This window comes from Gadus morhua, chromosome 2, assembly GCF_902167405.1.
Source record: "Gadus morhua chromosome 2, gadMor3.0, whole genome shotgun sequence".
Classification (NCBI taxonomy): Eukaryota; Metazoa; Chordata; class Actinopteri; order Gadiformes; family Gadidae; genus Gadus; species Gadus morhua.
The window spans coordinates 3,341,866-3,356,729 of NC_044049.1; the positions used below are offsets into that span (position 1 = coordinate 3,341,866).

The following is a 14,864-nucleotide window of genomic DNA, read 5'->3' on the forward strand; positions in this document are numbered from 1 at the left end:
CCTACATGCTTGTATGTGAATATGAGTAAGCTGAACAACACATGGGGCGCCTGATAGGAGACAGACGAGGCCCTCTGCTGTGTATCAAGTAGGGCTGCTCGATTACGGACAAAAATCATAGTCACGATTATTTTTGTCAATGTTGAAATCACGATTATTCAAGCGATTATTTTTGAGTTTGAAAACATGATGGATTTATTCAGCACGTCTCTCCCAAAAACACTTTGGAACTGGGAACTTCGAAATTTCGCCTTAAAAAAATAAACAAAATGGTCAAAAAGAAAATGTTCATATCTAAAACAATGTACAGATATGTATTGATTATGAGTTTTTTGATTGTTTGACGCTAAAATCGAAATTGAGGTCAAAATTAGATTAAACGCCCAGCCCTAGTAACGAGTCTCCGTAGCTGGTGTGTTTTGGGCCCCTACCGAGTCTCCTTCCTGCTGCTGCTGCTTGTGGTGGTGTTGGTGGTGTAGCTGACGTGGTTCTGGGGGCCGTCGGCATGGCTGTCGTCGCCATAGAGACCGGCACCACCGGTCTGCAGGCGCAGGCTCCGGCGCGACATCCTGGGAGAGTCGAACACGGGAGCGAGCTGGTGCTGCTGCTCAAACTCTAGGGCCGCTGTAGAGTAGCTGGAACTAGGAGAGAGAGACGGAGACGACGGCGGAGAGAGAGACAGACAGAGACAGAGAGACAGGGACAAAGGCGGAGAGAGAGAGACAGAGACAGAGAGACAGAGAGAGACAGGGACAAAGGCGGAGAGAGAGACAGAGACAAAGGCGGAGAGAGAGACAGACAGAGAGACAGGGACAAAGGCGGAGAGAGAGACAGAGACAGAGACAGAGAAAATGGTGGAGAGAGACAGAGAGAGACAGAGACAGAGAGACAGGGACAAAGGCGGAGAGAGAGACAGAGACAGAGAGAGACAGAGAGACAGAGAAAAAGGTGGAGAGAGACGGAGAGAGACAGAGACAGAGAGAGAGAGAGACAGATAGAGACAAAGAGAGAGACAAAGGCGGAGAGAGAGACAAAGAGAGAGACAGAGACAGAGACAGACAAAGGCGGGGAGAGAGACAGAGAGCAAGACAGAGATAGAGACAGAGAGAGACAGAGACAAAGCCAGAGAGAGACAGACAGAGAGAGAGATAGAGAGAGACAGAGACAAAGGCGGAGAGAGAGCGAGACAAAGATAGAGATGGAGAGAGACACAAGCACACAGAGAAAGAGAGAGATAGAGAGACAAGGAGGCAGAGAGTGATGAGTCAGAGAGGAAGAGAGAGAAAAGCACAGAGACAAACAAAGAGAGAAAAAGAAAGAAACAAAGAGAAAAAGAGAGCGAGAGAGCAAGAGACGGAAAGAGAGATGGAGACAGAGAGAGAGAGGCACAGAGAGACGGAAAGAAGGAAAGAGAGATGAAGATGGAGAGAGATGATGAATAAAGTAAAGACAAGGAAAGTGTGAGAGAGGGATGGAAAGATAGGCAGAGAGAAGTGAGTGAGAAGGAGGGGTGAAACAGGGAGAGAAACAAGATGACGAGATGTGATTAATAGGAGTTCTTGCAGGTGGAAGGTCTGTTAAACTCGTACCACCCTTGAAGGGAAGTTGGACAACCGCAGAAGATCTCGAGATACACGAAGCCTGCCAACAAACGGAACTACATTCTACACCTGACCGACTCTGGTTCAATGCTACTAACTTGGCAGATGTTCTGTGTTCTTCTCTCCCGTTGGTCCATCCCATTGAATTGAATCAAGAGTTTGCATCATGGCTATACTTGCTACCTTACATAATGGACCCAGGGATAGTGACCAACACGAGAAAGAGATAGAGAGCACACGAGAAATTTTGTTTGCTTCCTGCAACTGCCGATGGGCCTGGCAGGAAATGACTCACCGTGTGTGTGCGCCGCACGTGCGTGTGCGTGTGTGCCCACTAAGGACAGCAACGGTAGAAAGGCAACACCCCAACATTACTAGTGCGAAATAAATCGCGTTTGAGAGTATAGTTTTGAAACTGGGCAGCTCTGACTCATGCTGGCCACAGCTCACATAGAGTAGGCACACTCTGCCAAGCCTACATTCCACCAAGTACCACAAAACTTCCTAGTAAACCATTACAGGGAACAACAGTTTAGTTTCACTACTTTCTGAAAAACTGTGCAGTCTTGCATTCAACCAAAACACACAAGTACACACGTGAAACAAACAGAAGAATGTAATACGGACGCAAAGCCGTCCGATAAGGATTACCGTGCGGGCGTTTAAGAACACACACTCCACTCTGGGACTCCAGCGTTAAGATTCGGGCCGCGTTGCAGCACTGTTGTCGTCGCACTGCTTCTGGTTTGTTTGTGTGCGACCGTGTAATTGGCTCAAGTAGGTCATGTGGTCCGTCTCCACAGCCAGAGCGAGGTCTACTGATAGAAAGGGCGGGGGGGGGGGGAGGAGCAAGGAAAGTAACTTATCACTGGAGGGAGCCGCACCTACTCTGGTCCGAGGGAAGGTACCTCCCCCTTTGTGAACGAGAATTATCTGATTTGTCTGTTTGAAAAAACACTGGGACCGCCGAGAAGGCACCGGAACCACTCGCGTTGAAAAGCTCAAAGCCAAACCACAGGTATAAAAGGAGTGTACGCTGGCGACAGTTGAACTGCAGTGCAGGAGGACAGCTGCACTCTGGGTGGCGGACGCGCCTCGAGTCTCCGTTTGCCCTCGTCATGCTCACTAACCTTGAGGATTACACCACAGACCGACAGAGAGCCAATTATGGGCTGTAAGGCCGGCTAAAACACCTCTTCCCTGGGAATTTATGTCAATGGAGCTATCCCAGGTCATTCACTCCAGCCCACCATATAAAACTGGGCAATAATTGAGTATAAAACTTTTGTATCGATTTATTTTATTATAATTATTATGACACGAGATTTAATATCATTGGGTTTCATAATGCAACAATTGTGATATGGTTCAGTGTTCAGCCATCTTTTCTACGTGATTGGAATCTTGGTATTATTAATTTATTCGCTGCAGGGAGCATGATATGCAGTGAATTTGCGTTATTGTAACGCAAATTCACTGCATATAATGCTCCCTGCAGCGAGTGTTCGGACACAATAAGGCTTACCCTGATCATTGCTGATATTAATAACCATAATTATAGACCAAAAGGTGCCAAGAGATATCATAATGTACATAGCTGGAGGGTTTAATAAACACTCAACAGCCTTCCCATTCAGATGGGGGAAGGCTAAACTTGCAGAAAATGATTAAATTACTTGAAGGCGAAAAAGGAAGAGTTACTCTCCCATCAAATGCAGCATATTACCAAAACCTCTTGAACCTTTTTCCGATTTCAAGTTTTGGTGCATCAGTGCCTGATTGTTGCTGGGTTGACCTGAATGCCAACTATGCACTTTGGAAACCAACAGAAGCCCTGGGGGGCAATGTTTGCTGAAGTGAAATACGGGTGTTGTCCCACTTAATGGAAACAGGTTTTTTAAGCAATCCTGTCCAATTCGTTCTATATTAAACCTTGCGCTGATCTGCCCTTCAACATGTTGCACTCCAAAACTGTTTGGCTGCAGTGTTAAAACGGAAGTCTCCAGGGCAACCTCCCCCCCCCCCCCCCCACACACACAGCGTTTCTGGGCTCAGGCAGAATGTCAACCCTTTGATCAACCTGGTGGTGGCTCATTAATCTTCAGTAAAACATGTTTGTTAACAAACTGCACATTAACAGCGTTGCCAAGGCAAACATAACCGATCAGTCTGGGTCTCTCTAACACACACACACACACACACACACACACACACACACACACACACACACACACACACACACACACACACACACACACACACACACACACACACACACACACACACACACACACACACACACACACACACGTTATTATTATCACTGTTTAAGCAGTATTCCCCTTAGCAAACAAAGACCGTCAACCCCTTTTACAAACAGTCTGGTGTGCAGCTTCATGCATTTATCCAGAATCTAGAGGGAGGGTTGGAGGCAACACATATTGTTTTCAAGTCTTTGTATCGATCTGTGCCCTCCCATGGCCCACGACCACAGTATTAATAGAGACGGAGGGAGAACGCTAGAAAGGAGAGCGGAAAGAAGAAAGAAAACGGAAGGAACATACAAGGCCTTTTTTCGGATACAGAGATGACCATGAATAGCTTTTCATTTTACCATCACGCCAACAGCTCCACTGCCCAGTCCTCTGCCCACACTTACAGCAGGAACCTGTCTCCAGCCTCTAATAGCTCAAATACCAAGAGAGTCGGCCACATGGCCTGTATTTACAAGATAAATTAAAAAAAGGGATTTTCAGGCCCCCCCCTTCGCAATCAGCAGCGCGGTCTGGACTTGTTTTGGCGTCTCTCTACTCCTCATGCTGCTGACCAAACATGAAATCTCCTGACGAAGGGATTGCACTTTGTTCACCTTTTAGTCTTCAGTCACACAGGTCAGGTGACGGCGATAGGATTTGACCCCCAGAGTACAACGCATACGCGTTTGCACTCTATACAGCGTGGCTGTGTACACAGACTGGACACTCAGACAAGAGATTACTGGAGTCACGTGCGGCCTGTAAATCTGAGCCGCACAAGACTCAGGATTCATTGGTTATCTGCAGATGGCCGGCCGGTAAATTTTCATATTGGCCCGTGCCTGCACCCAGACACCACTGACTGAACAAACACCACAAATGGGCTGGTGGTGGCCCTGCCTCGTCTGGAACGCCCTTGGACAACGATCCATTACAAAACAGTCAACCTGGGAAGGCTTTCCCTTCCCGCACATCACGATTCTTCAGACGATTATTTTTGAGTTTTAAAACATGTATTGAAATTTCGCCTTACACAAAATACACAGAATGGTCAAAAAGAAAATGTTCCAATCTAAATTAAGATACAGATATGCATCTGCAGCTGTTGAAAAACTAGATTATGCTCATTTTGTGATCGTTTGACGCTAAAATCGACACTGCGATATATATTCGATTAATCGCCCAGACCTAGTCTGGGGAGTCACCCTAGTTCATGATGGCAGAGTCCCGACACAATGAGGACAGGAGAGGACACTGTCGTGTACTTGCACGTACAGGACGCGTGTTGTACGTGCAAGATGTGTTGAACTTGGGCCATTTAATTACTTTTTTTATTCAGATGACAGTGGCTGCATTGTAACGACAGGCAAGCCTGGGCATAATGAGGGGCTGTCCCAGTTGTCTCTTCAGATTGTCCACAAATGAAGAGAAAAGCTTTTAACTATTTAGAAGGTACATGCGTTTTTTTTTTTTTTTTATACTCGCAAAAAAATAAATAAGCCAAGGCTCAGATATAATTCATTCCTGCCAGAAGCCCTAATTTCTGTTATCGATATCAGTCAAGGAGTTTGACAATTAGGGCTTTCATTCATGTTCACACTGAAGCTACTCCCTACAAAACAGGGTTTACTGAAATCAACTGTTACGTATTTTAAGAATCTAATGCCGCTTTTCCACTGCATGGTACCAGCTCGACACGACTCGACTCAGCTCGCATTTTTTGCGTTTCCACCGCGAAAACATGGTATCTGGTACCTGAAGTGGCTGCTTTTTCTAGTACCGCCTCGCTCTAGGTTCCAAGCGGCTGAGCCGATGCTAAAAGGTGACGTCGGCAGACGGCCGGCCACTGATTGGCCAGAGAGTGTGACGAAGTCACGAGAGCGACATGGCAACCATGCTGGTAACAGCCATAGCAGCGCCGCAGCCAACATATTCCACTTCTTCAACAAGCCAGCTAATAATATGAACACGAATACCATCGCATCGATGTTCTCCATTGTTGTTATGTGGGTTCTGTCCATGTGTGGGTTACGTAGGTGTTGTTTGCGTCGCGTACAAAAATACGTCACGGCCCTTTCACGCAGCCGACCCCGCCCACGTCCCGGAGGTACTATTTGCGGTGGAAAAGGACCCGCGCTGCTACCGTGTCGAGTCGTGTCGAGTCGTGTCGTGTCGAGTCGAGCTACATGTGCGGTGGAAAAGCGGCATAAGCTACCCACACATAGACCCAATGAAGCAGGACCAAACATATAAGCTGCGTTACCCTCACATAGCCACAAGGGGAGCATGACGTTATTGAAGGCTGCTCCTTCTTCACCTTTAATTAAGTGAAGAAGCCGAAGCCATAACGTCACCCCGGCCACGCCCACTAGGCCACGCCCACTGCATAGGCCACACCCACTTGACGTCCTGTACGGAGGACGTCGAGTGAACAGGCCAGAGTTCAAGGTAGACGGCGCAGCAAGCCACCCGGGCCTTAGCCAGGGGGGTCTGAAGTAGATCACGGTATTTTCCTCTCACTCGCGTTAGAAACAATTCCCTCCGTATAGCTTCAGTTACCATACCGAAACATGCCGACGGCTTTATAATAAATGAAGTGAGTTAAAGCAACCCGGGATTGGACAACTTTCTTCGAGAATATGCAACACAACAAACGTCATTCCCCCATAAGAGAGACTCTACTTCTGTTGTAAAACACCGGAGTCAAGGGAACCACGGGACACAGAAACAGCAGCAGCCTGGCCTCCCCGTTTCCCTTAAAAACAAAAAGGCAGGAAAGTCTTTCTCTTTCCACTATGATGCTGGCTGGGATTCTATATTTACCCGAGACAGACTTGAATCCTGGGACAAGAACCCAAAGCCCGCCCACTCAGCCCCTCTCCTCTGTGATTGGGTAACACAGACACAGCCCACCTTTGCACATTTGCATAGAGTAAAGTTGTTTTCTATTCCATTATCTGCGATCAGATTAGCCCCCTATACGCACACCATGTTGGAGGGGGCTTTTTCTTCACGTTGCCATGGAGACCACTCGAAAACACCCCTCATGCACCAGTCTGACGTCTTTAATTCCCGGTAGCAGCAGACAAAAAACAAACACAAATCTCCAATAGAGATCACATGTGATGCGCTCAGCTGTCAAATAACTATATACATGTACTTCTGAAGTTATGTTGGAAATTATTGTTTTAACTCTTTAAACCTGAAACGGTCGGTGATACGATTGGGGATCTGAGGGTTAAAACGATATTCTGTGTTTTTATATCGGCTGGGAAGGGCCATATGACATCGCTGGCATACAACACTCTATGCTGCTCCCCCCAAACCGTTTGGCCCTGGCCCAGTGGTGCGTGAATAGAAACACATTTGCACCAGATGTCACAACAACTGGGACCACCACACACACACACACACACACACGCAACACAACAAAACACAGTAACCCGAATGCAACTTCTTTGCTGCAGCAGGCTTGGTTCGTAAGTAATATGGGGTTATTAGTGTTTAGGGCTCCATGGTTCAAGTCAGTCCACCTGGATTGACCCAGTGTCTCTCTTACTTCACCTCAGGCTGCAACCTTTTGGAGGTTCCCTCCAATGGGGGGGGCCGGGCTGGGCACGTTGACCCACTTCTACTGCTGGTCATTATGAATGGTGGTGAGGTCTCAACTGTCACCATACGATACTGCTTAAAGCCTGGGGGGGCTGTCGAGGGACCCCCTGTTTTTGAACTCAACGGACAATGCATCATAATCCCGTTACAATTGCAGTTTTAAAATGGTGCCCCAGTGGCCAATCGGAGCAAAGAGGATTTATAACTCGCCGTAAGCAATATTCAGGCGACAAGTCAAAGAGTTATTCTGGATAATCTAAGCTCAGAAAGGGAAAGTCCTCCCTGGTACTTCCAGTAACCGTTTGGATTAATTTAACACAGCAGCGGCTGGATTTATGTTGACTTGAGACTGGAATCCTTCCACCGGCAAATCCAAAACAGTGCTGGTCTTGAGCAAATGCAGGGTTTGTGTTCTTCAACATTCCTGCAAGAACGCTTGCAGAGTAGTAAAAAACAGAGGCAGTTGATGACAAGGCAGTTTGAATCAACGTCTCCTATTCAATAGGGCTGATGAGAATATTCGACAAACACATTTGGCCTTTAGTGCTCTGTTTGCAACCACGATGTGCACTTTGCTGCTTAAGAAATCTCCAGATTACTGTCAATCACTTTTACTTCTTTAAAATTAAACACTTATGCCCACGTTGTTATTCAGGTATAATTTAGTATTCTAGCGATTTTGCTTTGCAATGCATTATGAGGATCCAGAAAGCTATTACTCATAAAATTATAATGAAACAGTAGCATGGCAATTCCCATGTAAGATAGCATATTCTACGATAGCATACTGTACAATAACTGCTTGGCAAACTATATGCGTCACCCTGACGCTACTGACCCTACATGGCCTATGTGTTATTCAATCTCTCCCAATGGTTGAGGTGTGGCCCAACCGCAGACAGTCACATGAATGGAATTCCCTTTCACAGTGTCTTCATCATTGAGTACTTCTTCATCTGAAAAAAAAAACACTGCAATCAAACCTCTTTCAGCAACCCAGCCATTACGAACCCGGACTTTGTTACAACAGGCAGACCCGGACATTAACACGATAGGTGGTCTGGGAATGTCCCTCTGTCCCTGCTCTATAAGAGGTCCCCAGTCTTGTGAAGGTTCACAACAGATGGCCCAACGGTTTCAGTCACCTGACACTGTGTGTCACACACACACACACACACACACACACACACACACACACACACACACACACTAGGGTAAGGTCAAGAATTATGAGTCATTCACACTAGCGGTTTATTTTAGTCAATGTACAGTCGAATCCTGCGAGCTTGCTCTTGGGTCTTGTAAGCTCTCAGCTTGGTGGTGTGACCAGCCCACCGGTAAGGGCCAGAAGGACTTCTGGAGGGTATGCTGAGCAGACTGCAGTGAGGAGCCTGATTAGCTCGTTTCAGACCTGACACATAGTTTGAGCTCTTAAGTCGACCCGGAACATTCCGGCTGAACTTCTTTCCCTTTTGATCTGTCGGACGACTCTTCCCCCTAGTCCGAAACCATGGGAAGGGTTCAAGTAAGAGAGCTGAGCGAGTCAGGACACGGGTAGTTGGGGTGCGAACAAGACGTTTTCAAACTACAATCCCTATTGGCACATTCAGGCTTTGTTAATTGAACATCGCTGGGGAAGAAGAAATGGCCAGTTGATAATTCAGGACTTCAATGAGAGCAGAAATTGTAAACTTACTCCATCTAGCTTTGGTTGGTTTTCCATGCGATGGCCCACCTACAAACAGCAAAATGCCCAGGAGGGCATCGTTTTCTCTATAAAAATGTTCAGCAAGAGAAAGATGAAATCTATACTATTAATCTTGTTAGCAGAAACCAGCCTGCAGTTACAGACTCGTTCAGCAAACCAGCCAACATGAGCAGCCAGCTCAGCCAAAGTGTAATTCCACTGAAAAGATTGAATCATTTTACCAGAGTGGAGGTTGTAATTTAAGAATGGCAGAAGTGTTGAAACAGGCCTGCACTCTTCACACAAACTCCATTCCAGTTCTTGAACTGAGCAGATCCATAAACAAAAAGGAAATTGCCGCTCCATGAATACTAATCATGTTTTCGCTCAAAGAAAACCGTCTTTGCATTTCACAGCCAGGTGTGTCAGTTGGAACAGCCCTGAGGAGATCTATTCCACCACACGCACCCCCGAATGAGGTGGGAAACACACCTTGGCTTTCCGTCCTGCCCTCATCACTCTGGGACGTGTGAGGGGCCGGAGTGAAGGCCAGCAGAATGTGAAAGCAAAGACCACAAACAAGGCCATGCTTTTCAAATAGATGTCTGGTGGTTTCATTTTTAAAGAAAGCTGTATCAAGCTGCCAAATATGCAAACGACACAGTTCCCAACTCGACTAATGGGCCTTTGCATAATTTGCCCAAAGCACAACCCGTTTTTCAGTTTGGCTCGATGCTGAAATTAACTCAGAAGGAGAGCATAGCAAGTCAGCACAATAGTTCAAGATTTCAACCAGAAGATACAGCTTGGGATCCTGTCCAAGATTTGCTGCACAGAAGCGGTTATGAATAACAATGATAGCTGATAATTCTGAATTGCAAAAAAATGAATACACTCAATGGCATAAAAAAGTCATGAGTGAAAGTGGAGACAATCAATATTATGCCCATGGAAAACAATGATATGATTTAGTTTATCAGACCACACAAGCCCTTTCGATATACTTCAAATGAATGCTCAGGCATGGAAAATGGATAATTATTGTACAAAACAAAAAGGTTTGTATTATTATTATAGCATAATGCCATCTTTGCCAAGACCACTTCTGGAAATGCGTGCCACACTGATTAAACCCCAACCACACATGTGGAATCAATCTGCAATACAGAATAAATAAGCAGTTCAGGGCCTTTTTTTTTGTTTCATGGTTCTTCCGAACAGCACTTGTGTGTTCTTGTTCCAAGACGGAGCACAACAAATTTCCCCCCCCCCCCCCCCCCCCCGAGAGGCTCAATGACAATATGCAATTTAAACTGTAAATGAATTCCCCCCCGCAGACTCAGCTAGACTGGAACTCCAATTATGAGGAGCGCTATAGACGCATGATGAAGACTGGCCGATGAAGGATTGATGGTGGGGGATGGGGGGGAAGGTTCTCCTCACCTGAGGGAGTAGGTATAGCCAGTGTTGTCGGGAGCACACTGCGGCGGTGTGTACGTGTGCAGCTGGGAAAAATCCATGTTCATTCTTCGCTTAGACTGCATGGGCGAACGAATGCACATCCAGGGAACAGGGCAGACATGGACGCGTTATAAGTTATACGGTTTTACATGAACGGCACACACACACACACACACACACACAAACAAACAAACACACACTTTTGTTCAGCCCAACTCTTTGAAGGATGCACAGCATTAAAGCATTGTCCGATTTTGTTCACTTAGTGAACTCAAAAAGCTGCACAAATATACAAATAAATAGACTGGGCTTTAAACCACAATCTAACTCCCTGCTCCATATCCATCACTCACTATCCAACAACAGGGAGCATCTTCTGGGAAGCTCTCCAATTCACCACTAAAGAAGCCCCAGCACCAAACACCCAGTGTCTTTCACAGCAGCACAACAATGCTATTGTGACCCTGGTCACGGACAAGACTTAGCCCACCTCCTCCTCCTGTTCCCTGGCTCCGGTTGGCAGCAGCTGAGGGCCGGGGCCCGGACAGCAGCCGGCCCTCAATGAATAATACATCTCTTCTCTTTTGAGAGGCCGTCGGACCAGCGAGTTAAAGAGGCGATCTGCTGCAGCCGAGAGCTACTCGATCCAATCAGGATCTCCCCTATCCCTCCCTCCCTCTCTCTGGATCACACTGAACACTAATTTGAGACATCCAGGCCGGCAATGCTTGAGAGAGAGAGTTAGGACCCACACACGGAACACACAGCCCAGGGAGACACTGACGAGGTTGGGGCCGGTTTAGCTACTAGGCGGGAAACTTCCGTGACAGGAGGGGGGGGGGGGGTGGGGCTGGAACTAGAAGTGCAGGAACACAGCATGCCGGATATCTTAGTCATCCTTCTTCGCTTTTTTTCTTTGCTTACGAAAACAGAGCGTTATCTCACTATGAGCCCGTGTGTCGAAGGCTGAGGTATTTAATATGGTGCCTCGCAAAATATAGATTTACAAAGATGCATTGGTCCTGACTGAAAAGGATAGGTTATGCAACAAAACTCTGGATTCTACTCCCCCAGTACAAGGTGGTTTAAACAGGGTTCACACCTCCATAGAGAAATCCCTAGAGGGGGTTCAGCCCACTTTTCCAAAACAAGAGGCAGATGCATATAAATGCTATACTTAAATCACAAATTTGACAAACCGTTGCTTCAACTGCCATAGACGAAACTGGTTCTCAATTTGGTTACATAATTAAAACAAGCTTGGAGCGACATGGTATAACTAGAAGCCCTTCACAGATGGCTTTCCCAAAATCTACAACTAAATCCTAATGAGTTAATGAGGGGATAGCATTAACCAGATCAGCGAAATCCACTGTGGTCTCTAAAAATAATTGAATTCGGTCTCACAATCAGTAAGAATACATCTGGACATTAAGATTAGAGAGAAAAGCCAACCGTTTCTTCAGCAACATTGAAGTTGCGTGTTTGAGTTTCACAATTGTAGTATATTATGTATAGTACTTTGGTCAAGCTTATTGGTCAATGCTTTGAAATGGCAGGTTCAAAACACGGACCGTGGCCGGTCTGTAACAGCGAGGTTCTGAAGACATTCAGGCTATCCCGGTGCAGAAAAGACTATAGACACACGATATTGCTTTCGCCTTCAAGTGTGTATTGAAGTCATCTTTTGGACATTGCATAAAAGTCATTGAGAGGGGCTGAACAAGATTCCGCACAGGCATCACAACGCTCCATACACACGTTCACAATCCAGTCCACAGCCTCCTGTACGTGCAACTCGCCTGGCGTCACGGTCTCCTTTACGCACTAACAGTTATAAGCCACACTAAAGCCAATGATAGCTGGGTCATTTAACAGTCAGTGGGCTTTCTACACGTCAATTACAGTGCTAACGTTATACAATTATTTGTTTTTCTTAAAGCGGTTTACGATCTCATATTACCAGTACTAAATTTAGATTGCGTATATTACGACCACGCTATTTTTGTGTATTCGTTGTCCAAAGACACACTTGTTGGAAAGAGGGTTTGAATATTGTGGCAGATCTATTCAAATATATTAACAGAAAGAGGCCCAGGTTTGAACTCGTTGGCAAAACAGTTCTGTGTAAAGGAGCTCAGCCGGGACAAAACCAAAGCTAAAAATACACGCCTGCATTTTTATAATAGCAGAAATAAGGCCATGCGTTATATCTAGCATTGCGCTGACTTGCCCGAGCGGTAAGAGTCCATCAATGTTGTGATTCTTTATGGTCGTAATCCAGAGAAATAAGATCCACACACTGCTGTCAAGGAAGATGCGCCAAGTTGTTCCCGCATCGCGGTGGCTCCATGAAGAATATGGAAGCGGTGGTGAAATTTATGTGAACGGAGGACAGATTGCTCAGAGAAATAACGTTGATCCTAGGCAGAAGCAAAAGTTAATAAGTTGCCAGTGCGCGTTATGTTCATCCACAACAAGCCGAATTCCAAAATGGCTTCCCAGACGTAACAAAGCCAGGAGCGCAGAGATCCTCCCACTCCCACCACTACCGTTGTGGGCCAGGGCGCACAGTTTGAAACCATTGGACGAGATGATATTGCAGCTACTCTACGCACTTGTCTATATTGTCAGGATCCTACCACTGCCCAACCAACACATATCTCTCTCTCACACAGACGCACACACATTCATATCTCTATCACACATACATATCACTCCCTCAGCCTGCCTGACACATGTATGTCTCTCACACACACACATATTGTATACATCTCTCAATTCGATAAAAAGCTTTATTGGCATGAAAAACAAACGTTAAATATATATGATTAGTCTATATATTACACATCAAATATCCCATATGAATAGTCGATATTGCACACACACACACACACACACACACACACACACACACACACACACACACACACACACACACACACACACACATCAAATAAATTAACTTTAAATGACCATAGTTTGGACTACTACACAAAACTTGACCAATCTCTTGCCCAACACCGCCCAAGGACTCCGAACATTTTGATATTATTGGATGGAATGGGATCGTCCCATTCTGTGGCGCATCCAGGGAATGACAGAAGGGATGATCAAAACAGACTGGTGGATGGATACGATTTCAAGGCAGGGTGTCTATTGGTCCATAACGTGTATGACGTCGGAGGACGTTTGGACTGCCGACCAATCACGAGGCGCGTTTTCGATGTCAGTCCAAGGCGGGCAATGTATTCCCAGTTCAAGGAATTCATATGGTTCATACAAATACATACAAAAAAATATTAGATATCAAATCCCTAGTCTGTTTCTTATACCGTATCTGAATAGAGAGGCTTGTGCATGATTGACATCCGACTGGCTCCCATCAGTAGCCTACCGTTTGAGCCCAAGACCAGGTATACTAACCAACACTTAACAGTACACTTAACTTGGTCCATTCATACTAACAATTTTCCCAAACAAAATGTTTGCAAATACCTAAAAAATAAACTATGAAAAGCAAGGCGACCGCTTAGAAGTATATAGACTTAACGAAAGATGTAACTTACATGTGGACTTACCAAGTTGTGAAATCACTACGGAATGGGTTGAGGAAAGATGTAAAATCCCGATAGTGGTAGATTTTCTGTATTCAACAGACTTGCACTTTAGCTGACATATAATGTAACGTTATAAGTTTTGGGGGCAAAACATCCGAAAGCGGCGAAACGTTCAGGCGGACGGTCTCCTGAAAACGGTTTCGACGTCGGACTCTCCCGCACAAGCTAGCTCGGGACTCATATTTTCCACACGGACACCACACCACCGTCACGTGTCAGTCCTTTTATGGACAGAACGACAAACGAGGTTACTGTCAGTGTCTCTCTTTATTTTGGTCAAACTGCGCCCCCTCGTGGCCGGACTTCAGCACTACTATGGTACCGTGATGTTACCCCATGATAATCTATATTTTCACCAAAACAATCCTTCAATATAAACAATTTACGCTTTCGACCTCATGGATTTTTTGAAAACCTTTTATTATGTGGAATGATATTTATTCATAGTTACTTCATTCCGTTTGTGGATAGACATGTCAATTAAAATATGAATATTATGACAAACTTTAATTGGCAATCGCCATTAGGATGTAGGTTAGGGTTTGGATCCGAGCCATAAGAGCTCTGATCTGAACATGCACTTGTGTGTAAATTGTGCAGACATGGGATGAAACCTGAAAAACCAGAA

General features: G+C 45.7%; 1 protein-coding gene across 9 annotated transcripts in view; it reads right to left on the reverse strand.

Annotated features, from left to right (window-relative positions):
- sun1b (Sad1 and UNC84 domain containing 1b) overlaps window positions 1–14,433 on the reverse strand; it is a 29,830-nt gene extending 15,397 nt beyond the window's left edge. For 2 of the 9 annotated variants that reach the window (XM_030377470.1, XM_030377407.1), the window contains exons 1-3: window positions 11,107–11,270; window positions 10,599–10,693; window positions 432–641 (exon numbers count right to left, since the gene is read on the reverse strand). In XM_030377470.1, coding sequence (XP_030233330.1) covers window positions 432–641; window positions 10,599–10,693; window positions 11,107–11,190 — 389 coding nt within the window. In that variant the 5' untranslated portion in view covers window positions 11,191–11,270. The other 7 variants (XM_030377415.1, XM_030377422.1, XM_030377431.1 and 4 more) reach the window with 7 other exon arrangements.
- Between the last annotated feature and the right edge of the window lie 431 nt (window positions 14,434–14,864).